General features: G+C 48.2%; 1 protein-coding gene across 3 annotated transcripts in view; it reads right to left on the bottom strand.

Annotated features, from left to right (window-relative positions):
• The window catches only part of LOC133344176 (collagen alpha-1(XXII) chain-like), a 164,138-nt gene that overhangs the window by 12,191 nt on the left and 124,850 nt on the right, over positions 1–27,097 (bottom strand). For all 3 annotated transcript variants that reach the window (XM_061554189.1, XM_061554188.1, XM_061554187.1), the window contains 19 exons: positions 26,681–26,716; positions 25,437–25,490; positions 23,564–23,617; positions 23,177–23,224; positions 16,681–16,794; positions 14,022–14,075; positions 12,559–12,612; positions 12,380–12,433; positions 12,064–12,117; positions 10,709–10,762; positions 10,037–10,090; positions 8,728–8,781; positions 7,634–7,678; positions 7,100–7,153; positions 6,282–6,335; positions 5,157–5,210; positions 1,947–2,018; positions 616–651; positions 285–329 (listed from right to left, as the gene is read on the bottom strand). In XM_061554189.1, the coding sequence (XP_061410173.1) occupies positions 285–329; positions 616–651; positions 1,947–2,018; positions 5,157–5,210; positions 6,282–6,335; positions 7,100–7,153; positions 7,634–7,678; positions 8,728–8,781; positions 10,037–10,090; positions 10,709–10,762; positions 12,064–12,117; positions 12,380–12,433; positions 12,559–12,612; positions 14,022–14,075; positions 16,681–16,794; positions 23,177–23,224; positions 23,564–23,617; positions 25,437–25,490; positions 26,681–26,716 (1,044 nt within the window). The remainder of the gene's footprint in view (positions 1–284; positions 330–615; positions 652–1,946; positions 2,019–5,156; positions 5,211–6,281; positions 6,336–7,099; positions 7,154–7,633; positions 7,679–8,727; positions 8,782–10,036; positions 10,091–10,708; positions 10,763–12,063; positions 12,118–12,379; positions 12,434–12,558; positions 12,613–14,021; positions 14,076–16,680; positions 16,795–23,176; positions 23,225–23,563; positions 23,618–25,436; positions 25,491–26,680; positions 26,717–27,097) is intronic.

Below are 27,097 nucleotides of genomic sequence, written 5' to 3'. Positions count from 1 at the left end.
CTAGTTTAAAATCTAAATCGGACACCATTTCACGCCGCTTAATTGTAAAACAAATATCCGTCTCCACTTAAGGGTTCGGTTGCATGCGTCGCTCTTGAAAAGCAGGGCCTGTAATTGGATGTCAGTCGGCCCCGCTCCTACTTAAATAAAGGACAATGATTGAAATGGGATTATCCTTTAATACACTTGGTCTGGCTCGTTGCTCCAAGGGCGCTGAACGATGATTGCTTGGGAAGGATGCGCATCTGCTGTTGATTGTGTGCGACGGAGGGCGATAAATGTACCCTCTCTCCTTTGGGGCCCCGGTCTCCTGCTCGTCCGGTAGCGCCCTTTATTTAATGAAGAAAAATTTAAAGGGGGGAAAACAAAAATTAAACTTTCAAATGTGGAAATGCATTCGGGTCTGGGTTATTGCAAAAATCTATTATGCACAATCACAAAAAAACAACATTTCACGAGTCCACGCATAACCGAATGGAATACATTACTACGAGCGTGGATATTGCACACGTGGTGTAATTGCATTGTGTTCGTTTTTACTGCGGTGTGCAAAAATCGCGGGGTTATTGTGCTGGGACTTTTCCGCGCAGCGACTGAAGAAATAACGGCGCTCACTTCTTTTCCAACGGGGCCTGCCATGCCTTGCTCACCCTGCAAAACAGACATTGTGAATCAACACACAGGGGTCTATAAACACACACACACAGATGTCTGCCAAACTCTCATTGTTAATAATGCTCATTTTAGTAACTTCAACCATCCACTGATAGACGAAGGGCTCACCTACAGCATGTGTGTCACAGGGGTTGATTGACCATACTTCACCATGCTGGTCAGTGCGAGGTTGGCAAATCGTGAGCCCACGGCCGGTTCAGATTTCACCACCGATGCAATCCCCATGGCCAGAATAAAATGTAGGTCACGGGTTCATAGTGAAGTCTGCTAACCATTGAGCCGGCGCTCTCCCCCGGTAATGGCCATTATGTTTAATTAAGTACATCACGATGGTGGGGGACTTCAGACTGATGACGACTGCAATCTCCTTGCTGGAGGGCAAAAATGTCTCACTTGTTCAATAAAAAGGCTGGCAATGTGCCCCCCCAACCTTGCTGTCACAAGTACGTCAACTTTTTTCATTCAGAAAAAAAAATGCCTGCATCAGAAGGGGCGAGTCAATTTCGTTCAGTGCGTTTTTTTGTACACTGGAGGAAACTGGAGAAACCTAGAGAGAAGCCATGCATGCGATGGGATTACAAGCTAAGGTCTGCACAGATTGTTTAAGAACCAACTTGTTGCACTGTATTACACTGTCACTTCCCAGCCGCCTGGCAGCTTAGCAGGTTATTGGGAGTTTTTCACCATAAATCTAACACAATCAATCTAACTCTTGCCTCCAAAGTGCCGGATCAGAGCCCTGTGAGATGATAACTACCTCGCCTGGTATGAAAGGTTTGTGTAAAAGTAAATGCTTGCGAAGCCCGAATTGGAGAGCTCTCGATTGTGGCGAGATGTTAGCTACCTCGCCTGGTGTGCAGGAGGTTGTGGGTTCCACCCCGACCCTGACGCCTGCTGTATGTTTGGAGTTTCCATGTCTCTCTGCCTGTGGTCGCGTGGATTTTTCTCTGAGGTTTTTCCCTCCAGAGTATTTGGCTGCGATTCATTTTCACACGATCAGCCACTTTGTTGAGCTATCATTTGTGGCCAGATCGCTTCTGAAAAAAAGCTAAATAGCTCAGTGGGCCTTACCTGGTAAAATAAAAAAGGTTAAAAACAGTTCATGTGTCTTCACTGCCTCCTTATCGGTAGTTTAGCTTAGTTGTGCACATCACTTCAGCGATGGCCTGAAATGTCTTGGTGGCCCAAAATAAGTAAGAATACAGGGAGATTTATCGGAAACTCTTGGTCACACCATGGACGAGAAAAAAAATGCGCAACGCATCACCGACCGCTGGCCCAGGAAGCCCTCTCGGCCCAGGAAAGCCGATCTCTCCCACGTGTCCCTTGTCACCCTTGGATCCCTGTGGACGTCACACACACACAGCATGCAGCATCACGCTGCCGGCTCCCGACGCCTGTTAATCCTCCGCTGGCTGTAAACTCAATAGAGGTGACAGCACTGGATTTATGTGTGGGGGGGGGGGGGGGGGGGCGGTGAAAATGGGGCTTTTTGTCACCACAATTCAAAACTCCAGAGAGGCCCCACGAAAAAGAAAAGTAATAAGAAAAGTAGGACGATTTAGTCATGTTATCGTTTAATATGAAGGTAAAGGTGCAGCCCTGCAATAGCATGCTCACGCCACTGCTGGCGGAAAGGGCCCTCCACTAGAGGGAGCTCTCGTCTTAAGGGTTGGGAGGGCCCGTATTTTATCCCAGCGCACTCGATCTGCCGATCGACCAACTGGTACCCGTTCGTGCTGCTGGATGGACAGAGCCGGGGAGATCAAAGAAAGCCGCACCGTTGCTGCAACTACCGCACAGGGAGATCAGACCGCCGACTTCTGGATTGCAAGTCCAGTGTGCTCACCGTTACAGCATGTTGGCATATCATTAGCAATTCAATATGAACAATATAAACAACATTACCATTATTAATTTCCGTTTCATTAGGTTTAAATTCCTTCGTCCACTTTTCACTCCCATCAGATGTTAATTGATTAACCCATTCGCTTTGTGCTTGTGTCTGTATGTATGTGTGTGTGAGTGGAGGAGGCTCGTGAAGGACGCTACTGGGCAGCTGGAGGCAGGTGCCCTCCAACAACAGCAGAGGGCAGAGGAGCGACACGCACAAAACAACGAGTGGAGCGCCGAGTGACTAAAACACCCCATGGCGCCTGGGTCTGTCCCGTGACCTCCTGCCAGCGAGCCTTTGACACTTCACGTGGCCTCAGAGTGCACCTAGCCTGGCACAAGTGCCGTGGTGACGTTACTGCCACTTGGTGGAAAATGTCGGTTGTTGTTGTTGAGTAGAGGGAGGGGAGGGGAGGAAGTGGGCGTTCTTTTCTGTTTTGCAATGCCACAGGGCAGAGATTCTTAAATCCATCCCGAAGTAATGTACATCTGTGTGGTCTCCAAAACGTCGCAGGCCAACAACGTTGACGTGGAACAATTTAACCAACGTTGACGTGGAACAATTTAACCAACGTTGACGTGGAACAATTTAACCGACGTTGACGTGGAACAATTTAACCGACGTTGACGTGGAACAATTTAACCAACGTTGACGTGGAACAATTTAACCAACGTTGACGTGGAACAATTTAACCGACGTTGACGTGGAACAATTTAACCAACGTTGACGTGGAACAATTTAACCAACGTTGACGTGGAACAATTTAACCGACGTTGACGTGGAACAATTTAACCAACGTTGACGTGGAACAATTTAACCAACGTTGACGTGGAACAATTTAACCAACGTTGACGTGGAACAATTTAACCGACGTTGACGTGGAACAATTTAACCGACGTTGACGTGGAACAATTTAACCAACGTTGACGTGGAACAATTTAACCAACGTTGACGTGGAACAATTTAACCGACGTTGACGTGGAACAATTTAACCAACGTTGACGTGGAACAATTTAACCGACGTTGACGTGGAACAATTTAACCAACGTTGACGTGGAACAATTTAACCAACGTTGACGTGGAACAATTTAACCAACGTTGACGTGGAACAATTTAACCAACGTTGACGAGGAACAATTTAACCAACGTTGACGTGGAACAATTTAACCAACGTTGACGTGGAACAATTTAACCAACTTTGACGTGGAACAATTTAACCAACGTTGACGAGGAACAATTTAACCAACGTTGACGAGGAACAATTTAACCAACGTTGACGTGGAACAATTTAAACAACGTTGACGTGGAACAATTTAAACAACGTTGACGTGGAACAATTTAAACAACGTTGACGTGGAACAATTTAAACAACGTTGACGTGGAACAATTTAACCAACGTTGACGAGGAACAATTTAACTAACGTTGACGTGGAACAATTTAACCAACGTTGACGTGGAACAATTTAACCAACGTTGACGAGGAACAATTTAACCAACTTTGACGTGGAACAATTTAACCAACGTTGACGAGGAACAATTTAACTAACTTTGACGTGGAACAATTTAACTAACTTTGACGTGGAACAATTTAACCAACTTTGACGTGGAACAATTTAACTAACGTTGACGAGGAACAATTTAACCAACGTTGACGAGGAACAATTTAACCAACGTTGACGAGGAACAATTTAACCAACGTTGACGAGGAACAATTTAACTAACGTTGACGAGGAACAATTTAACCAACGTTGACGTGGAACAATTTAACCAACGTTGACGTGGAACAATTTAACCAACGTTGACGAGGAACAATTTAACCAACTTTGACCAGGATCAATTTAACCAACGTTGATGGGGAACAATTTAACCAACTTTGACCAGGATCAATTTAACCAACAAATTAACCAAACAAAACTTGCTGCCGTATCTCCATGTCAGCATCAAACCAAGCGCTGTGAACATGAATTCATCTTCATTATGAAACTTTAATCACAAATCTCACCCTCACATTAAATAGTCACATTTCAGGGGTGGCCTAAACACCTCTCAATAATCACAACAAGCACCACTGCATGGCAATTAGTGACAAGGACAAATATGCCACCCAAGAGCTGTACAAACTGTTGGGGAAAGTGCCGCTTGCGGCCACTTTACCAAGGCTGGCGGCAGGGCACACGAGGGGGTGGTGTGGCCAGCACCACTCCCGGGCCGCCTTTGTCTCCTCAGCGCCGATGTTCACGCATCACCATAAGTGACTCACTCAAGAAGCGAGTCGACCAAGGGGAGGACCCATGGCCGGCTCAGAAATTCGTCACCGACATCGGCCGTGAGCGGGAATCAAAACTCGGCTCGCCAATCCCTGCGCCACCGCTGCGCCACTCGGTAAAAGCGCTGTCACTGAGCGGGCAGTGACGGGCAGCACTTTCGCTCGGTGGGGAGTGGTGGCCAAGCAAACGACGCATCTTGATGTTGCGACCAGAGCCGCTGTCACTTGCAGCGCAGAAGCGGCTGACGGCAAAAACAAACTGGGATCACGGTGACACCGTGGCCCCCTCAAGGTGTGTCCGATTTCATTTGCGACACTCACGGGTTCTCCCTGGACTCCCTTGGACCCGAGAGGCCCAGTGGCGCCCGTCTTGCCCTGTTAGTGCGAAAAACACACGAGCGCGATCGCAATCGAAGTCACGGGGCACGCGGGATTTGTGTCACGGCGAAGGTGCTCGCTGGGTCATTCTTAACTGGCTTAGATGCTGACCGCGATAGACTTTCGGCACAGTTGCGTACCGCAACGGTGACGTTGGTGCTTAGTCGTGCACACTGTCGTTGTATGCGTGTTGAACTTCCTTCGCACCGTACGTAGCCAACCATGCCAATCGTGCTGCACGCGACGTGTAAGCATGTCGGATGGCACACGCAATCCACTGCTCGATGAGGGCTGCTTTCCACGCTGGTCAGTGCGGGTTGGTGGAGGCAGGGAGCATAGACATTTTGAGGGCATAGTACAGTACAACAATGGATATTGTTACACTGCCCTGCGCTGACAATGTAACCCCGCAGCAGACTATAAGACCCGTTTGAAGTCAATTGTTCACCCATCCAAGCACTATCCAGGCTCAACCTGCTCAGCATTAGCGCAGTTTGGTTTTTGGGAGATGCTGAATCACCGCCGTGTGAATGATTGATTTACTCACGCAGATTGTTGCTATCGACACGCGTGGTGGCCACCACACCCGGTATTCGCCGTGGCAGCTATACCCCCTGGGTAGAACAGCAGCTCACAGCTCAAGCGACGTACCGCACTTTCAAGGGCCCCGCGCTAAACACTTTCAAGCTTTCAATTCCGGTTCTGTGATTCTGCACTTGCTCTGTTACTATAGTACTATACCGCCTTCAATTTTTATGAACGACTGGGTGTTTAAGGTTATCGATTTGTCGCATTATTTGGCTGTATAGCAAATTAAAAAATGCAATTACTTTACTATGCAAGTAAAAAAATGTGTTTGAATATTTATGTGTTTTAATTATTATTTAGGGCCCTTTTATAACATCATGCTACAGTCACCGCACTAGCTTAATCCGGCACTGCATCACACCCTCTCAATCCACACACAATTTCGAAAGCGCCGTTTGTTGCGGGCTGCTTGACGTTTCGGGCCTTTGGGCCCTGTGCTCAGCAACCGTGTTCAACTAATAATAATAAAAAACATCTTACCGGCTCTCCGCGGAGGCCTGGAGGGCCCTGCGGCCCCGGGGGACCCGGGTCACCCTGTCACCAGCGGGAAGTCGGGGAGAGAAATGGGCATCGTAAATCTTCCCCATAACCGAGGGCACCGTGCGTGCCCCACCAACTCGCGCACCGTGCCACGCCACGCTCGACCGCGCCAGCGCCGACGTCCGTCAACCGCGCCACGAGCACCACGGCAGGAGCAGCCTGCGTTTTGTTTCGGGGACGCGCGAGCTGTAGGGAAGTTAAACGCTTCTTCGCGCTGTTCGAAGCAGAATTGTGCGCACGCGCGCAGCCTCCTTGACGATCCATGGCTGGGGCAGGCGTGAATCGTTAACCATCATAAAAAAAAGATAACAGGTGAATGAGAGTTTAATAAACATACTAACGTCAGTTGAGTCCACAAACGTTGCGTGTGTATTATGTCACATCTCTGTGGAACATCCTCCCATATATTTCCCCCTAAGTTGCTGCAATAATAATGATAATAACTGACAACTCATGCACAGCCTCCTCGTCGATGCACGGCTGGGCTAGGGATGAATCGTATACCGTCATGAAAAATAACAAATGAATAAGAGTTTACCCATCGTTCCAAATGCCCCGCCGGGAGATCGAACCGGCGACCTCTGGACTGCAAGTCCAGCGCGCAAACAATTAAGACCGCGGCAGCATCCTATTTGAGTAAGTGTGTCAAAATCTGGAATTGGGAAAAACAGCCGGTAACCTGACGAAATAGATGGACAATGTCTCCTGGGAGTGAATGCATGGCAATGCGGTTACTGGGCTGGCGATGCGGGTTTTACCGGCGCTCCGTTGGGGCCCTCTCGTCCGGGCTGTCCACTCGTGCCCTGTTCGCCCTGCAGCAAAACAAGACACTCGTCATCGGCGCCGGGGAAGCGTTGCACTTCACGGCGAATTATTTTGAAAAAAAAAAAGACCCGACATCAAATGAAACGTTGTTTGGCGTGATGGTGCAACGAAAGCGAGCTGCCAAATTCGGTTCTTCAAGAAGCTCCCAGCCACTTTGGGGGGGGGGGGGGGGGCGCAAACGTCGTGCATTGGCACAACCCAAACAAAAAAAACATCACCCCCATAGTAGGAATGTGGAATTCCCATCGCATCTGATGGAAACGAGCGTTGCCTCATTTCTCGTTGAGCAAGGAGGCCTCTGACTTTTTAAACGCAGTAATAATAATGATAAAAAAGGAATGTCCAAGCAATAGCACAGCCTAAAAGAAACCACTACGCATGAACCATCGAGCGAATCTCTGAGCAAATGAGAACACACCACGAACGCCACAATGTTCCATCGGAAGGGAAAATAAATAATGACTCACGCGCAGGCCGGGTGGCCCGACTAGGCCCTTGTGACCTTTGAAGCCCTGTGATTCACACACACACACACAGACGCACACGCACACACACGCACGCATATGTACGCACACACACGCAGGCACACAGACACACAAATGAGCTCCAGGGTACGTCATGGATATTACTTCATGCTGTGTTGCACTGCGCCGAATGACATTGACTGAATAAATAAAAAATAATATATCGTATAAAATTGGAATCAGGCGTTAGGATCCTCAGGATGAAAGAGCGTTGCCCCAGGGTTAAAGATGCAAACGTCGCAGGAGAGCACAAGGCTGCAACGCAATGTGTGTGTGAATAAACTGTGGCTCATTACCACCACCACCACCGCGGAGAGGTATCGTACATTATACGACACAAGAATCACGACAATCGTATTGTCAATTTGGTGAAATATCGGTGTCAATTAATGATCGTAGCTCAATGAATTTCTACAAAATATTTTTTACAAAATAACAATAAACACTCACAAAAATAATGAAAAGTTTAGTGGAGACAATAATACCTATAACCCATTACATTAGTGGAGTGTGTAAATAATTTTCTTGAGCAATTGGTGGAATGTTGACTCAATGACACAATGGTTTTCTGACAGCGTGTGCATTATGATCAACATTGATTGTAAAGTTACAATGATGAGAAAACTGATGACAGCCTTACATTGAGTGAAATGCAGTTGAATAACTAGTAAGCAATCCTTATTCATATTTGAAGCGTATCACAGTACAAAAACAAGACGATAGAATGTTGAGGTACAATTACAAAGTTACATGAAACTGATATCGTGAAAATTATCACATCGTGAAATATATATTGGATCGTGAAAAAACAATATCACATAATCCGTACCACGCACACATTTCAAAGTTTATTTCTCAGACTATGTGTGCAGAGAGGTGATTAAGCAGCTTTTCCAGGCTTGAGGGGCAAAAAAGCTGTTTATGCATAGTTATGAACCTCTGAAGTTCCCGTAATTGACGTATAAAACATGTGCGCAAATATGAAGGTCATCTATTGAAAGGCAACAAAGACGAAATAGAAATGGCAAGCGACTCACGGGAAACCCACGTGCTCCTGGCTTTCCGGCTGCTCCAGGTTCTCCTGGGCTGCCCTAAAATTTGTGCCAATAAAAGCAACCGTTTTGAAAATTAGTGTAATCACAATCAGGCACACAACACAATTACGTGGAATGGCAGCCACTCGCCAGCGTTATTAAACTTGCTCGAGTTATTATTTTAATGATGCTAATGGTTCCCAACAGGCATCCCAATTTCCAGTGAAGTAGCACTCCTTTGCAAATGGCCTTCATTAAGTCGGTGGAGGAATTTTTTTGTCCGTGACCACCGTTACTCTGTGAGAGTGTGACACTTCACCGAATCTCCAGTTGCAGCAAATTTTCTCACAGCCACGGAGTTTCTGTTGTTGCCTCTGGGCAGGTAGGTCCGGGATGACCGTGTGAATGGGTTCTGCAGGCTGAACGAGTCATCCAGAGGTCACCGATGCAATCTCTCGGGCTAGATGGTTTAAATAAATTTTGTTCATCTACCCAGCAGCATGAATGGGTGAAACAGCTTCTGAACAATAAGCTAATAGCTCAGTGGGCTTTACCTGGTAAGATAAAATAGTAAAATTGTATTTGTATATATGAAAGTGATTTGTTTACCTTTCATATACTTTGCAATCCTATCGCGTTTTTATATTATTTGTTGTTGCAACGTTCTGATCTGCCCCTTCTGGACATCTGTGAAAAATAGTTTTATAGCTCATCGGATTCCTCCAATATAATGAAATATTCAGATTCTGAATTGATCGGCATTTGGTGGGGTAAAGTGTGGGTACGCCCACCTCTGTCAAGATGCCTGACCAGTGTGGAAGAGGTCAATGACCCTTTTGTAGGGACCATGCACAGCTCTCTCTAGTGGAGGCTATTTCTCCAGCAGTGTCGTGAACAAGTAATTAAACGAGAAATGATGAACTATTTTTTTTTTATTTTACTAGGTAAGGCCCACTGAGATAAAAAGCTATTTTTCAGAAGCGACCTGGCCACAAATGATAGCTCAACGAAGTGGCTTATCACGTGGAAATGTATAGCAGCCAAATACTCTAAACGCATGTGGCTCTAAATGTGGAGGGAAAAACCAGAGGACCCGGAGAAAAATCCACGCGACCAAAATACAAATATACAGCAGCAGGCATCAGGGTCAGAATGGAACCCACGACCTCCTGCATACCAGGCGACCTAGTTAACAACTCAAATCAAACCGACGGACTTCCGGATTGCGAGTCGAGCATGCAAACTTTTACGCCATGGCAGCATCCGCTCATTCCGTAAAGGAGATACGAAAAAATAACGAGATTAAACTTGCCGCTTCGCCCAGAGCTCCGTTCCTGCCATTCTCTCCCTCCAGTCCGGGTGGGCCCTGTCAGGAAACATCAGCAGCCACACCACACAACACACACACACAACACACACACACAACACACACACAACACACACAACACACGCACAACACACACACACAACACACACACAACACACACACACAACACACACACAACACACACACAACACACACACACACGTGTACGGGGCGGACCACGAGTCCCCACTCTCCAAGCCGAGAGGCCAGGCCCTCACCTACCTTGCCCCAAACCCGTACCCGCGCGGCAAATTTTCCGAAGCTTCCAGCGGTTGAACATTCGCAGCAAAGTGTGAAAAATTGATGATTGCAGCAGCCAGTGGGAGACCTCCAGCCGATGACATTGACATCCGACTTATCTTTTCATTTGTTATTTCTAGAGTTACCGAATTATTCATTTATTTGTGAGGTTTTTGCTGTTGTCATTGTGTTAAATGTACAATGAATGTACCCATCGGGCCGGAGCATGCGAATGTCGACCCAGGGCACGCAATTGCGCGTCTTATCGAGTGCGAGCCATCGCTCAGTAGGCACGCGCGGCGCTGAAGCAAATGTCAGACGCGCTCCTAATTTGGCGACGTCCGCTGTGAATGGAACTAAGAGCTGAGATTATCTTACAGGGATGCCTGGAAGACCTTGAGACCCCATCATTCCAGGGGAACCGTCTTTTCCCTTGAGGGGGAGGGGAGGGGATAAAGAAGAAATAGCAGACGAATTAATACCTACGTGTGATACGCGAGTGTTGTAAACAGCCATTTCAGGGCGGGTGAATTTTGCATAAATAGAGCGACACGAATTTTTATGCATGCTTCCGTTGATGTTAAATAGTTAAAACAGATTAAAAGAAGATGGAAAAAGAAAAGGCTTCAAATTTGCCCTTTCTGGCAATAATACAGGTGTTAAGATGTTCAAACACTAATTATATAACCTATTACAAGGCATTAAGTCTGCATTGATGTATTCGTTGAATTTCTTTCGCACATATCGTAGCCAACTTTGCGAGTCAGGAGGTGTGGGGAAGGACAACACATACTTGTGGTAAAACGTACAAACAAATATGATTTCATCGTGTAAGCATTGTCCTTGAAACTGATCTGCCTCCACCAGAAACAGCCTCTTTCAATGGCTTTGTGTCACCAGTGCTAGAACAACGAATGCCAACAGGCGAACACACGCTCACGTGGTCGTGGCTAAGTCAGCGTTGCGGATTTTTACACGAACGCATCGCCGGATAAACACGTGCGCCTTTTGATGAAAAGTTGTCCCGAAATGCATCATTCGTACAATGAAGCCGTTCTATGCACACGGCGGCTTGGACTGCGCGGTTGAAAACGTTGGCAACGTGTGCAAACGTCCGCTTAGGGTTCACGCTATCTGGGGAATACGAGTGATCCTTCAGTGGCGCACAACAACAGAAGGATTCAAACAAGCACAGCCCGAGATTCTGGAGAACACCCTGGGAGCCCCTCGAGGCTCAATACGAAGCGTGTCGCTCACGCCACGGCCAAAGAAGTCCAATAAACATACTCACGGTACAATCTTCACCCTAGCCAGTGTTAGCGGGTAAAGGTTTTACCATGGGGAGGGGTAGAGCAGTGGTCGGAGTGCTGCGCTATGAAGCCGGCGAGCCGAGTTCGATGACCAATAACAGTGGGGGATGTAAGGAACCGGTCCAGGCCCTCATCTAGGTCGACTCAGCCTCAAATGAATAACCGGTGCAGTGTGCAAGCATCAGCACTGGGGAGGCAAAGGAGGCCGGGCGTGGTGCTGGCCACCCACTTCCTTCGTGTGCCGTGCCGGCCTTCATAGGTGCTACTCGCTAACAGCACTTGTCTCAGCAGCCTGTTAAAGGCTACACGGGGAATCTTTGCATTGTTGTATGAATCTATCTAAAACTTAAACTTTTGAACGGCGGATGCCACCTTGATAGGCACCCTGCATTCTACAACGAGAACAACAGCGAGACATCTGACCTTCTCTCCCGGTAATCCGGCGTGTCCCGGTGCTCCAGAGTCTCCTTTCAATCCCTGCAACAACAAACCCAAAATACTCTCCCTGTCAGTCGCTCTTTTACACGTGGCAAAAAGAAAAAAAAGTGTACGTCTTGAGAGATCACAAAACCACGGTTATTTTTCCACGCAGCAAATGCTCTTCCTGCTCAGGCGGGAGAGGCGGCGGATTCGCGGCCGAGATCTAAAACCGGAGGGCGCCCCGGTGATCCGGCAAACCCGCGCGCGACGAACGCTAACACCGCAGCGACACAAAAAAATCACGGAAACGTTCACTCACCGGCGGGCCGGAGAGGCCGGGCGGACCTGGGTAGCCCGGTACGCCCGGCGAACCCTGGAAACAACACGAGAGCGCGCGTCCCTCGGTTAAGTGCACGGCGCTTTCGGACCGCCGGAAAGACAACACGGCGCCGAGGTGCGGTTCGTGCTCGCGGGCTCGCAGGTGGTCGGAGCTCCTACCATGTCTCCCTTCTCGCCCGCCGTTCCCGAATATCCACGTTCGCCTTTCATCCCCTAGAGCGGCGGGGAGGGGGGGGGTGAGACAACAACGGTGGATGGAGAGGGCCGCGAGGCGGTGTCGCGCGCCGGCTCTCCGTCCTGTGTTTTTATTTATAGTCGCGCCGCGGGGCCGCCCGTCCGCCCGCCCGCCACGATGTCTGTCCGACGTTTCGCTCCGCGTGCCGGGGGGAGCTCTTCCTCGGGGCCGCTCAACTCGGTTGCGTGCAAGTCGGCACGCGGAGGGAAACGTGGAACGTGAGGACGGGGACGCTGAACAGCGCCCGGCGGCACAACCGGATAAAAAACACTGGAGACATACACGGCACAACCGCCAAAAGTTACGGGGTATCACAATTATTACATTGATATTCGAAAATCTTTCTTTTTTCATCCAAATAAAAATTAGTCTCACAAAAAGCACGATCTTATTTATTGACTTCATTATCTACTCATTCGTTCACTCACGCATTATTTAACTTTTGCGAGTTCATTGCTTTTGTTCAGTGATACAACTACCCTCTCACTCTCTCTCTCTCTCTGTACCATGCCCTTTCTCAAAAGATGTCGGCGATAATGGGCTCCTTCGAATCGTGGCTCTGCCAACGATATCGCGCAAGAATCTCCCAGTAACGAGAAAATCCCGCGGATCATCCCAGCAAGGTGGGGTGCCCTGGAGCCGCAGCGGTTAACATGTTGCAGAAAGAAACCCGGAGACTTGAGCTCGATTGCCAGTCACGGCTACCGTGAGTGGCGACTGATATCTGAAGCAGTCCTGGGCCCCAAACCTTCACCGTTCTACAGCGACCAGCACGATTGACGGAGGGCTGTAAGTTATTACTATTTGAAAGTAACAAACTATTAAACATGGGGCACCAACTAAGACTGCAGGGTAAATTCGGTCCCAAAATAAACATATCCTGCAATGAACCAGCCAAGTTTATCCCTCTCTAACCTGCACCCCATTGGGGACTCAATCGCATTTTAGGACTGGGTTTTACAGGCAGCAGTTGTGAAGGGATGAGGGCTGAAACCCATGAATGCCACTGCACCAGGGAAGGCCTTGCACGAGGCGCAAGCCTGTCAATCGGTATGGCACCAGTCACTCGCTCATTCACTCATTGTCTGGGCCACTGAGGCAGTGAAAGTCCACGTGTCCGAACGAGAGCGCAACAAGACGGCTCTGTTGCTACGGCGCTTTATTTGCATGCGGTTGTTCGTACCGGCAAACTGGGAGGGCCAGAAACTCCTTGGTCACTCGCTCATTCACACGAGGCGCAAGCCTGTCAATCGGTATGGCACAAGTCACTCGCTCATTCACTCATTGTCTGGGCCACTGAGGCAGTGAAAGTCCACGTGTCCGAAACGAGAGCGCAACAAGACGGCTCTGTTGCTACGGCGCTTTATTTGCATGCGGTTGTTCGTACCGGCAAACCGGGAGGGCCAGAAACTCCTTGGTCTCCTCTCTCGCCAGCAGCACCCTAGAGCATTCAAACACACGGCTCTTAAGTCCCATCATGTATAATGGATGGCACTCACACCTCAGGCAGGGAGAAAAGTGGGAAGCGATGATGCTGACGGAGCACTCAAGAGTTCAGTGCGTAGGGGGGTGACCATCGTGAAGGGCTCGGCAGAGGAGCACCGAGTGTGGGGATCCATAGTTAAAGTGTAGGCACTCGCATATACCGGGCCAGCCCGCAAGCACTCCACTCCGCCGATTGTAGCGCGTACCGTGGCGAAGCGGAACACAGAGCAAGAGGACACTCGGGTGGAGACTCTTTTAGGAGCCCAATGGCTGAGCCGATGGGTGTCTTTCGGCCTCTTGTAAAAACTAAAACGAAGCCACGTGCAGCGGTGGGCACAAGTGACCACAATTGCCACTGATTGTAGCCAATATGCGTTTCGAGATGATCGCTTGATTGCTCCTGTCGTCAGTTGCATCTACGGATGCTCCCGCAATGAAAAGCTAATGCAACTCGGAGGCCCCTGATGTTCATGAAGCATTCCATTTGTGATAATAACTTATCGCCTTATGCCGCTACCTCTCAAACCGTGCGTCAGCATTGCCAATAGGCACTTATATGGATGCCAGAAATAATTGTGTCCTTGAGGCATTCATGAACAACGTACTTATTCAACAAGGGATGTGACTTGGAGACGGTAATTCTAAAACGACTGAGGCCGGACTGCGTTGATGTGACCACGCACACACGCACCCCTTTGAGCGTTCGCGTCACTTATTTAGCTTTGACTGAATTTATTGTGTGCATTTGCATTAGTAACACCTAGCCGGATCACAACAATATATATTTTATAAGATGGTTTTATTTCCCCCCCACCTACCGTTTATTATGTTTACACTGTCGAGAATACAATCGAGAAATCACGTAAAAAATACACTTTAGACGCCTTGACACCCGTTTCAGATGTTTTTGCACGCACAAACAAAAACTGAAAATGACGACATTTGTTACTTATGAGCTACTTTATTTACGTGATTACGTTTTTAAAAAAAGGGGTTTACTTGAATATCTGTGCACTGCGTTTTGAACCTTCGCGGGCCCGGGCTTGATTCCCAGCCACTGCTAACATCAGTGGCGAGCGATATCTCAACTGGACATGGGTGGCCTCTACTACCAACCAGCCTGACCAGCACGGTGAAGTATGACCACACACCTTCAAAGACCAACGTTGGGGGTGCGCGATACCATCATCCAGCAGTGGATTGACAAAGGACCGCAGACTTACATGGGAACGTGCTATGGAAAGGAACGCCACATTGTCTCTGTTCTGAAGTTCTTAGAAGCGTGCTCGCTTTGAGAAACGCCTCAACTCTTATCTATCACTCATTCCGTAGTGCTGTTTGTTGCTGGCGACTCGGTGTTTTGGGTCTTTGGGCCTGAGCTCACCAATCGCGATTAAAGAAAAAAAACAGACAAAATTAATGGTGAAATTTTACCCAAGGACCTACATGGCACGGGGAGGCGTTCATCCAGCCATTCTGATCGACGGAGGACTAAAACATTGAATGAAAATGTAAGCACTGGAAATGCGCAAGGCGAGCTACGGGTGCGATGCAAGGCAGTCCTGTGGCATGACCTTGCTTCAAAAAGGGGGCAAACAAAAACACGGGAGGGCATGCAAGCAGAGTCGATGTTAAACAACCTTGAAGCAAATGTTAAACGGCGAACAGAAGCGTTGCCGATACGATCAGCGTTCGTCCGTCGCACATCCGGCTCTCGCTCTGACCCCCGTGTATTCGGACATCTGTGTAAAAGAGCTTTGTAGCTCGTCGGATTCCTCCATTATGAGTGAATATTCCGATTCTGATTGCATGTATTCGAGGGGAAGGCTGCGACACCCCATCGCTTCATTGTAACCACGTGAAGATTTTGTTCGGCAGCATGCAAACCCCTTCTTCTTGGTTATTTCGGTAAAGTCACGTAGAAGGGAAATAATAAAAAAAACATAATAAAATACAATTCTCACGACGTTTCGGCCACAACGCAAGCAGCCGTCCTCAGGTGAAGAACAGGGCTGTCGGAAAAACAGCGTCTGAATGATTCTGAATGATTCTGTCGGAAAGACAGCGTCTGAATGATTCTTAATGATTCAGATGCTGTCTTTCCGACAGCCCTGTTCTTCACCTGAGGACGGCTGCTTGCATTGTGGCCAAAACATCGTGAGAATTGTATTTTATTATGTTTCATTTTTATTATTTTATTATTCCCTTCTACGTGACCTTACCGAAAGAACCAAGGAGATGAATCCCTGCAGTCACGAAAGCTTTAAATCGAAGCATGCAAACCATTGGGGGCAGTTTGTACATCGAATGAAGCTCGCAAATTACGGAGAAAACCCACCACTGCTATTACATGGATTTAGTAGGGGGGCTGAGCTGAGGGGGTGGTGGCAGGAGGGGGTGGTGGTCCTGATATGTGATATGTCCAGTTTTTGTAAACAGGGAGGAGGGCGGGTGGGGTCCTATTGGCAGGGGACAAAGTGCAGGGACGAGATCGAGGCAGGCGGCGCTGCGAGAGGTTAGCAGCTGAGGGGGAGGGGCGGAGTTGGGGGGGGAGGGGGTACCTTGTTGCCGTCACGGCCGCTGGGCCCTGCTGTGCCCGCGTGGCCTTTGTCTCCCTTGAGGCCGGGCAGCCCGGGGAAGCCCGGGGGCCCCGGGGGACAGTCGTTGCACGCGTCCTGGCAAGACGCGGCAAGAGTTAGGAGGTCCGGGAGACTTTAGGGCTGCGCGGTTGCGAGGTATTGCTTTGTTGACGGTGCTTAAGAAGCACAAATAACAACAACAACTCAGCACATTTGTCAAGGATACTGCCATAAGATGGAAATGTTATACAATACAACAAGCGGAATATTGGGCAACGGTCCCTCCTCATGGCTCCTCTGCAATAAAGATGGGCAAATGCCTGACATGTCATCTATTGTATGCGTTAGTTCTCTTTGCGGCAGTGTGTTTGACGAATGTGTGGAGTTTTCACAAATAAATCCTTCATTAGGTGGCTGGGTGGCACAGAGGTCAAAGCAATCAGTCAGCATTGCTGACACGGTGGGTTTGAATCTAGGTTGTAGCCACCCGTGGTTAAACTTGGTCTTTAACTCTGGTGAGTTGATGGCCTTAGCCCCGCCACCAAATAATGTACAAAAAACCCATCACATTCACCGATTTTAAAAAAAATAAATGAAAGCACTGATAATAAAAAAAAACATTGGTTTGACTGCAATGCAACAAATGTTACTTTTAATCAGTGCGTGGGTAAAAATGGGCACTGCAAGGAGCTGTTGTGTGGGTAAAAATGGGCACTGCAAGGAGCTGTTGTGTGGGTAAAAATGGGCACTGCAAGGAGCTGTTGCGTGGGTAAAAATGGGCACTGCAAGGAGCTGTTGTGTGGGTAAAAATGGGCACTGCAAGGAGCTGTTGCGTGGGTAAAAATGGGCACTGCAAGGAGCTGTTGTGTGGGTAAAAATGGGCACTGCAAGGAGCTGTTGTGTGGGTAAAAATGGGCACTGCAAGGAGCTGTTGCGTGGGTAAAAATGGGCACTGCAAGGAGCTGTTGTGTGGGTAAAAATGGGCACTGCAAGGAGCTGTTGCGTGGGTAAAAATGGGCACTGCAAGGAGCTGTTGTGTGGGTAAAAATGGGCACTGCAAGGAGCTGTTGCGTGGGTAAAAATGGGCACTGCAAGGAGCTGTTGTGTGGGTAAAAATGGGCACTGCAAGGAGCTGTTGTGTGGGTAAAAATGGGCACTGCAAGGAGCTGTTGCGTGGGTAAAAATGGGCACTGCAAGGAGCTGTTGTGTGGGTAAAAATGGGCACTGCAAGGAGCTGTTGCGTGGGTAAAAATGGGCACTGCAAGGAGCTGTTGTGTGGGTAAAAATGGGCACTGCAAGGAGCTGTTGCGTGGGTAAAAATGGGCACTGCAAGGAGCTGTTGTGTGGGTAAAAATGGGCACTGCAAGGAGCTGTTGTGTGGGTAAAAATGGGCACTGCAAGGAGCTGTTGCGTGGGTAAAAATGGGCACTGCAAGGAGCTGTTGTGTGGGTAAAAATGGGCACTGCAAGGAGCTGTTGTGTGGGTAAAAATGGGCACTGCAAGGAGCTGTTGTGTGGGTAAAAATGGGCACAGCAAGGAGCTGTTGCTTGGGTAAAAATGGGCACTACAAGGAGCTGTTGCGTGGGTAAAAATGGGCACTACAAGGAGCTGTTGTGTGGGTAAAAATGGACACAGCAAGGAGCTGTTGCTTGGGTAAAAATGGGCACTGCAAGGAGCTGTTGCGTGGGTAAAAATGGGCACTGCAAGGAGCTGTTGCTTGGGTAAAAATGGGCACTGCAAGGAGCTGTTGCGTGGGTAAAAATGGGCACTGCAAGGAGCTGTTGCTTGGGTAAAAATGGGCACTGCAAGGAGCTGTTGTGTGGGTAAAAATGGGCACTGCAAGGAGCTGTTGCTTGGGTAAAAATGGGCACTGCAAGGAGCTGTTGCGTGGGTAAAAATGGGCACTGCAAGGAGCTGTTGCTTGGGTAAAAATGGGCACTGCAAGGAGCTGTTGTGTGGGTAAAAATGGGCACTGCAAGGAGCTGTTGCTTGGGTAAAAATGGGCACTGCAAGGAGCTGTTGCGTGGGTAAAAATGGGCACTGCAAGGAGCTGTTGCTTGGGTAAAAATGGGCACTGCAAGGAGCTGTTGTGTGGGTAAAAATGGGCACTGCAAGGAGCTGTTGTGTGGGTAAAAATGGGCACTGCAAGGAGCTGTTGTGTGGGTAAAAATGGGCACTGCAAGGAGCTGTTGTGTGGGTAAAAATGGGCACTGCAAGGAGCTGTTGTGTGGGTAAAAATGGGCACTGCAAGGAGCTGTTGTGTGGGTAAAAATGGGCACTGCAAGGAGCTGTTGTGTGGGTAAAAATGGGCACTGCAAGGAGCTGTTGTGTGGGTAAAAATGGGCACTGCAAGGAGCTGTTGTGTGGGTAAAAATGGGCACTGCAAGGAGCTGTTGTGTGGGTAAAAATGGGCACTGCAAGGAGCTGTTGTGTGGGTAAAAATGGGCACTGCAAGGAGCTGTTGTGTGGGTAAAAATGGGCACTGCAAGGAGCTGTTGTGTGGGTAAAAATGGGCACTGCAAGGAGCTGTTGTGTGGGTAAAAATGGGCACTGCAAGGAGCTGTTGTGTGGGTAAAAATGGGCACTGCAAGGAGCTGTTGTGTGGGTAAAAATGGGCACTGCAAGGAGCTGTTGTGTGGGTAAAAATGGGCACTGCAAGGAGCTGTTGTGTGGGTAAAAATGGACACAGCAAGGAGCTGTTGTGTGGGTAAAAATGGGCACAGCAAGGAGCTGTTGTGTGGGTAAAAATGGGCACAGCAAGGAGCTGTTGTGTGGGTAAAAATGGGCACTGCAAGGAGCTGTTGTGTGGGTAAAATGGACACAGCAAGGAGCTGTTGTGTGGGTAAAAATGGACACAGCAAGGAGCTGTTGTGTGGGTAAAAATGGGCACAGCAAGGAGCTGTTGTGTGGGTAAAAATGGGCACAGCAAGGAGCTGTTGTGTGGGTAAAAATGGACACAGCAAGGAGCTGTTGTGTGGGTAAAAATGGACACAGCAAGGAGCTGTTGTGTGGGTAAAAATGGGCACAGCAAGGAGCTGTTGTGTGGGTAAAAATGGGCACAGCAAGGAGCTGTTGTGTGGGTAAAAATGGGCACTGCAAGGAGCTGTTGTGTGGGTAAAAATGGGCACAGCAAGGAGCTGTTGTGTGGGTAAAAATGGGCACTGCAAGGAGCTGTTGTGTGGGTAAAAATGGACACAGCAAGGAGCTGTTGTGTGGGTAAAAATGGGCACTGCAAGGAGCTGTTGTGTGGGTAAAAATGGGCACAGCAAGGAGCTGTTGTGTGGGTAAAAATGGGCACAGCAAGGAGCTGTTGTGTGGGTAAAAATGGGCACTGCAAGGAGCTGTTGTGTGGGTAAAAATGGGCACTGCAAGGAGCTGTTGTGTGGGTAAAAATGGGCACAGCAAGGAGCTGTTGTGTGGGTAAAAATGGGCACAGCAAGGAGCTGTTGTGTGGGTAAAAATGGGCACAGCAAGGAGCTGTTGTGTGGGTAAAAATGGGCACTGCAAGGAGCTGTTGTGTGGGTAAAAATGGGCACTGCAAGGAGCTGTTGTGTGGGTAAAAATGGGCACTGCAAGGAGCTGTTGTGTGGGTAAAAATGGGCACTGCAAGGAGCTGTTGTGTGGGTAAAAATGGGCACTGCAAGGAGCTGTTGTGTGGGTAAAAATGGGCACTGCAAGGAGCTGTTGTGTGGGTAAAAATGGGCACTGCAAGGAGCTGTTGTGTGGGTAAAAATGGGCACTGCAAGGAGCTGTTGTGTGGGTAAAAATGGGCACTGCAAGGAGCTGTTGTGTGGGTAAAAATGGACACAGCAAGGAGCTGTTGTGTGGGTAAAAATGGGCACTGCAAGGAGCTGTTGTGTGGGTAAAAATGGGCACTGCAAGGAGCTGTTGCTTGGGTAAAAATGGGCACTGCAAGGAGCTGTTGCTTGGGTAAAAATGGGCACTGCAAGGAGCTGTTGTGTGGGTAAAAATGGGCACTGCAAGGAGCTGTTGTGTGGGTAAAAATGGGCACTGCAAGGAGCTGTTGTGTGGGTAAAAATGGGCACTGCAAGGAGCTGTTGTGTGGGTAAAAATGGGCACTGCAAGGAGCTGTTGTGTGGGTAAAAATGGGCACTGCAAGGAGCTGTTGTGTGGGTAAAAATGGGCACTGCAAGGAGCTGTTGTGTGGGTAAAAATGGACACTGCAAGGAGCTGTTGTGTGGGTAAAAATGGGCACTGCAAGGAGCTGTTGTGTGGGTAAAAATGGGCACTGCAAGGAGCTGTTGTGTGGTTAAAAATGGTCACTGCAAGGAGCTGTTGTGTGGTTAAAAATGGTCACTGCAAGGAGCTGTTGTGTGGTTAAAAATGGGCACAGCAAGGAGCTGTTGTGTGGTTAAAAATGGTCACTGCAAGGAGCTGTTGTGTGGTTAAAAATGGTCACTGCAAGGAGCTGTTGTGTGGTTAAAAATGGGCACAGCAAGGAGCTGTTGTGTGGTTAAAAATGGGCACAGCAAGGAGCTGTTGTGTGGTAAAAATGGACACAGCAAGGAGCTGTTGTGTGGTTAAAAATGGGCACAGCAAGGAGCTGTTGTGTGGTAAAAATGGACACAGCAAGGAGCTGTTGTGTGGTTAAAAATGGACACTGCAAGGAGCTGTTGCGTGGTTAAAAATGGGCACTGCAAGGAGCTGTTGCGTGGTTAAAAATGGACACTGCAAGGAGCTGTTGCGTGGTTAAAAATGGGCACTGCAAGGAGCTGTTGTGTGGTTAAAAATGGACACTGCAAGGAGCTGTTGCGTGGTTAAAAATGGACACTGCAAGGAGCTGTTGCGTGGTTAAAAATGGACACTGCAAGGAGCTGTTGTGTGGTTAAAAATGGACACTGCAAGGAGCTGTTGTGTGGTTAAAAATGGACACTGCAAGGAGCTGTTGTGTGGTTAAAAATGGACACTGCAAGGAGCTGTTGCGTGGTTAAAAATGGACACTGCAAGGAGCTGTTGCGTGGTTAAAAATGGACACTGGATGGAGCTGTTGTGTGGTTAAAAATGGTCACTGCAAGGAGCTGTTGTGTGGTTAAAAATGGACACTGGATGGAGCTGTTGCGTGGTTAAAAATGGTCACTGCAAGGAGCTGTTGCGTGGTTAAAAATGGTCACTGCAAGGAGCTGTTGCGTGGTTAAAAATGGACACTGGATGGAGCTGTTGCGTGGTTAAAAATGGTCACTGCAAGGAGCTGTTGCGTGGTTAAAAATGGACACTGGATGGAGCTGTTGCGTGGTTAAAAATGGTCACTGCAAGGAGCTGTTGCGTGGTTAAAAATGGTCACTGCAAGGAGCTGTTGTGTGGTTAAAAATGGACACTGCAAGGAGCTGTTGCGTGGTTAAAAATGGACACTGCAAGGAGCTGTTGTGTGGTTAAAAATGGACACTGCAAGGAGCTGTTGTGTGGTTAAAAATGGACACTGCAAGGAGCTGTTGTGTGGTTAAAAATGGACACTGCAAGGAGCTGTTGTGTGGTTAAAAATGGACACTGCAAGGAGCTGTTGTGTGGTTAAAAATGGACACTGGATGGAGCTGTTGTGTGGTTAAAAATGGACACTGCAAGGAGCTGTTGTGTGGTTAAAAATGGACACTGCAAGGAGCTGTTGCGTGGTTAAAAATGGACACTGGATGGAGCTGTTGTGTGGTTAAAAATGGTCACTGCAAGGAGCTGTTGTGTGGTTAAAAATGGACACTGGAAGGAGCTGTTGCGTGGTTAAAAATGGACACTGGATGGAGCTGTTGTGTGGTTAAAAATGGGCACTGGAAGGTTCTATGACGAGGTTCTGTGAAATATCTGCTTCTGCGCATCGGTATCACGCAGGGTACTACGCTTCCCTGCAAGAGTATGACATAATTAAAGCGTGCAAGAAGATAATAAGGTCACGTCTGTACATTTCACGGAACACATGTAAGGGTGTGACACCACACTGAGAAAGGTTTCTGGAATTGTCTTATATCTGACGTTAGGATCTAATGTGTGTCGCTTGTAATGTCACCGTGCTGCTGGCTAAGGAAACATCACTCTGCATCAATTTATCCGGCGGTTTCCTTGGCAGCTCGGAGAAGCTGTGCACAGATTAAACGGGAGAAAAACCACTCCGTCGGCGTAGTTTTCAGTGCTAAATGAGAGAAATTAAAGGCGCATCACGTCAAGCGATTGTAAAAACGACGGCAAGCGCCAACATTTAAATTCCACCTGCAGCACCTTGCCCTCTCCATAACATTTCCAATTCACTTGAACCAAAAACAAATGGGCTCGTATTTCCACACACTCTAATAATGCCGCGCAACTTGCCGGACTTTTTTTCACGCATAGTCTTGAGATTCAGTCGCATTCGAACTGAGCTGTGAACTCAAACCGCATTGCATTTGCGACGGATTAAATGCAAGTGTCTGTCCCGAGAGCGCACGACCAACGTGGTTCGCTTTCTCGTGAGCAGCTTCCCCCGCAGGTGGTTTACCTTCAGGAAGTTGGTGATGTCTTTCGGGTACAACAGTGGATGTGGATGCTGGACACGAGATGTAATTCCATTAGTAAAGGGGGGCGGGGAGGATGGAAAAGCAACAAAGTAAATTGCGTGAGTGCCATTGCTTCATCAAGGCTCACAAGCTCCCACACTATAAATCACATTTCAGAAAGTACTGCCACATTAATGAGATTAATCCGGAAAAAGTAAATTACACGATTTAATATTTCATCTGTTTAGATTGAATTATCTCCGAGCCATCAAAGTGCATACGCCCTGGTGAGTCTGCTGCTCTGCCGTTTGAACTGGCGGTGATTAATAACCCGCGCGTGGTTCTGGGCGGCGGGCACACTTCCGTTGACAAATTAAGAGAATACCTACTGCCTCTCCTGGTGGGCCGGGGGGGCCCGGAATGCCATCCTTTCCTGCGGGACCCTGTAAAACACGGACACAATGTTTGTGACGTAAGCCAGTCCTCATAGCAACAGCCATCCTCGCATTCATATGCATTGCGAATGGACAGGTTTTTGTTGTTTTTGTTGTTGTATGATCACGCTTGTGCAGCAAGGAATGCCCCAACCGCGTCTCTTGAGTCATTTTCAGGAGGGTTATGCCACGTGTTCGCCAGGAGGGGGCGATACTTGCTTCATGTAATCCCTAATTGAGTCCTACGGCACTTCGTGTTCATGTTTTCGGATTGTTCAACGTGACTTTAGCTGTGTCGGGCGATGGAGAGTTTACAATACACGCTTTGTTCACGCGATCTGACTCAAAACATCAATTATGTAACATTCCTTTCGTTTTTTGTAACTGATTAAAACAATTTAACTATAAAGAAAAATTTCAATGCTCGGAAACATGCCGATGCTTAGCGATTAATAACATAATCAGCTTTGGCCGCTTTTCGTCTTCACACAAAGTTGAGAGGTTTGCAGTTGTGAGAGGTTTGCAGTTGTATTTAGCCACTTCATTACCCCAGCTTGCAATCGTATTGTTAAAGGTAATGGTGCAGCCCTGCGATTGCTTGCTGATGCCACTGCTAACAGAACGACTTCAATTCGACAGTTTTATAGAGAGGCGAGAGATTATGTGGCTATTTGAGCCACGATGGCCAGGGGTCTCAGAAGGGGCAGCAAAAGCTACACTTTACCCCGCCACACACGATCCGCCGAAAGACTTTGGTCGTACTTATTTACACGGCAGGGTGGACAGAGGTGGAGGTGGATTCATGAAATGCCGGAAAGACGAACCGGCGGACTCTGGATCGCAAGCCCAGCGTGCTAACCGTTATTACACCCCACAACGTTCCGCCGCAAATTAGACGCAGTCGCACAAAGTTGGTGAGTTGCGAGCGGTCAATCCAACGTAAACTTTTAGGAACTCGTACGAGGGGTTAGGGTACAATGTTTGCCGAGTATTGCAGCGAAACTGATAACGGAATGGTCATCCACACCAGTCGGGCGGTAATAAATAGTTCGGAGCGCCAAATATTAAAAGAAGCACCTACAGCAGTGGTTCTTAACTTGATTGGAAGCTTTCGTGACTGCAGGAATCCATACTTTCTGGTTCTTTCGGTAAAGTCACGCAGGTAGAAAAAATAATTAAAGAAAACACGACGTTTCGGTCGCAACACAAGCGGCTGCGTTCCGGTGAGAAAAAACTATCTGCTGTTGTAGCTTTATATCAGCACGGGAGGGGAGGGGACGGAGGAGTTTGGCTGTTCGACAGCGAGCGGCCCGGCTCCCCGGCCGAACTGCGCACCGGCTGGGTCTCGGAATTGCACTCTGGGCGGGCGGAGAGCGCGAGCCAATTTCTACACGCGGTCACTGCGACCCCAAGCAGGGACGCTTCAAAAGGCCGAGGGCTTAACCCCAACGTGATGGGCCATCGGCATCTTTTTTTTCACGGTCACGACCGGGTCGCCGAGGGCTACGTTTAAACGGCCACGCTCCTTAGGCGGCAAAATTAGCGTCATAATTTCGGCGTAATGGGGGCCAACAAGAGCGGTGCCCCCCCCTGCCCCCCCCCCCTCCACGGCTTAGGTCGTGACAAACAAGGCAAGGCCAGCCTGATGGAAAAAAAAATACATTTAAAACGTGGCGGCTTGGCTCGTGGTGGTTGTGGTGGTGTGACGCGTGACCCCTCCCCCACTCCCCCGAGAGACATTTTCCCCATGGGTGCGTCGCTGATGAGGCGTTGTGCCCTTGCACGGTCCCAGTTAGCGCTGGGAAATCGTGTCCTCCCTCCCACTCACGTCGAGGCCTGCCATCCCTGGAGAGCCCGCAACTCCCGGCGGGCCTCTCTGTCCCTGAAGGAACAGAAATGGTTGTCCAGTTATTGCGGTCAACGGAGCTGGTAAAACGTACGCGCGCGTCGATCAGTTTCACGGGAAAAAAAAGAAAAAAAAAACCCATCAAGTAATTCCTGCGCAAGATTGATCGTCGTATTTTTTGTTGTTGATGATGAACATTTTTTTGAAGAAAAAAAAATATTACCGGTAATTACACTGATTAATTACAGGGATTAATTTAAACTCCACAATGTGTGGCAAAATTATTCGTTTGGGACTGTTATTCCCTCGACAGCTGTGTCCAATACAGCTAATTGAAAGATTTATGGTTTTCCATGAAATTCACATTAAATATATTTGACATGGCTGACAGAACCTCCCAGGAAAATCCAGCGCTCATTGATTCAGATTCAGCTCCACATCCAATGGTAACACGAAGCTCAGCATTTGCAATGTTTAGGGTGCTTTAAATTAATTTCGAACGTCAACATATATGTACTGGACAGATTCACCTACATGCATCTCTTTTTCAGAATGAGATCTGTGTATTCGATACACAAACTAACTGAAAAGGCCGCCCTAAGTCTTTTAACATTTGAAAGGGTCAGTTGTAATGGAATTCTAGCAAGGATGCCAGGTTCATCACCTCCATTGTTTATTGAACAGCGGGAAGGGATTGTTATTTTATTAAGTTGCCAGGATCTCAGTTTGACATTTCTACTGAACGGCAACTCCGTATGCAATCCATTCTTTCTTGTCGCCCCACGCTGAGCAACTGCCAAATATCAGAGACCGAGGAGTCATATTGAACGTGACGAAAGCCAGGGGTGCCACGGTGGCGAGATCATAACTACCACGCCTGGTATACAGGAGGTCGTGGGTTTGATCCCGACCATGACGCCTGCTGCTGTATATTTGGAGTTTGCGTGTCTCTCTCCCCATGGTCACGTGGATTTTTCTCCAGGTCCTCCAGTCTTTCCCTCCACATTTAAAATCAATGTGCGCTATACATTTCCACATGATAAGCCACTTCGTTGAGCTATCATTTGCGGCCAGGTCTCTTGTGAAAAAGAGCCACATAGCTCAGTGGGCCTTACCTGGTAAAATAAAAATTGTTAAAATAGTTAGTAGTTCGTTTCATTGACGACCACCAGTTGTGTTAAGGTGACTCATCCACGATCATCTCCCTATACACTCATTGAGTTTACCTGACGCCCTTCGTGTCCGGGATCTCCACGTTCACCCTGTTAGGGACACGCAAACACAAACATAGTAATACAGCATTAATAATACCCATGTGCATACCCATGGAAGCCTCACTGGGTGTCAAGACTTTGAGAGAAAGGTCTCGCATTCGGATGTTTGGCCAAATCCAATAAAGGTGTTTTTTTTTATTTAATGTGGGAAGAAACCGCAATGCCCAGACAAAATGGGGGGGGGGGGAATCTCAAAGCACAGCACAGAGAGAGATTCATAAAAAGAAAATTGTTGTACTGCAATCTACTAGTTACTTAGTTTAACATGTAGGCTTTCGCGACCAATATTACTCATAATCAACGTTAATGGGTTAGATCGCGTTACTTATAAATGTGTCGTAACTTTAAGATGTTTTCTTGTTCATGTTT

Source organism: Lethenteron reissneri, chromosome 19, assembly GCF_015708825.2.
Source record: "Lethenteron reissneri isolate LAM-NWPU_2019-01 chromosome 19, ASM1570882v1, whole genome shotgun sequence".
Taxonomy (NCBI): Eukaryota; Metazoa; Chordata; class Hyperoartia; order Petromyzontiformes; family Petromyzontidae; genus Lethenteron; species Lethenteron reissneri.
Note: the sequence above shows the minus strand (reverse complement) of the source record. Positions and strands in the feature narration are given on the sequence as shown.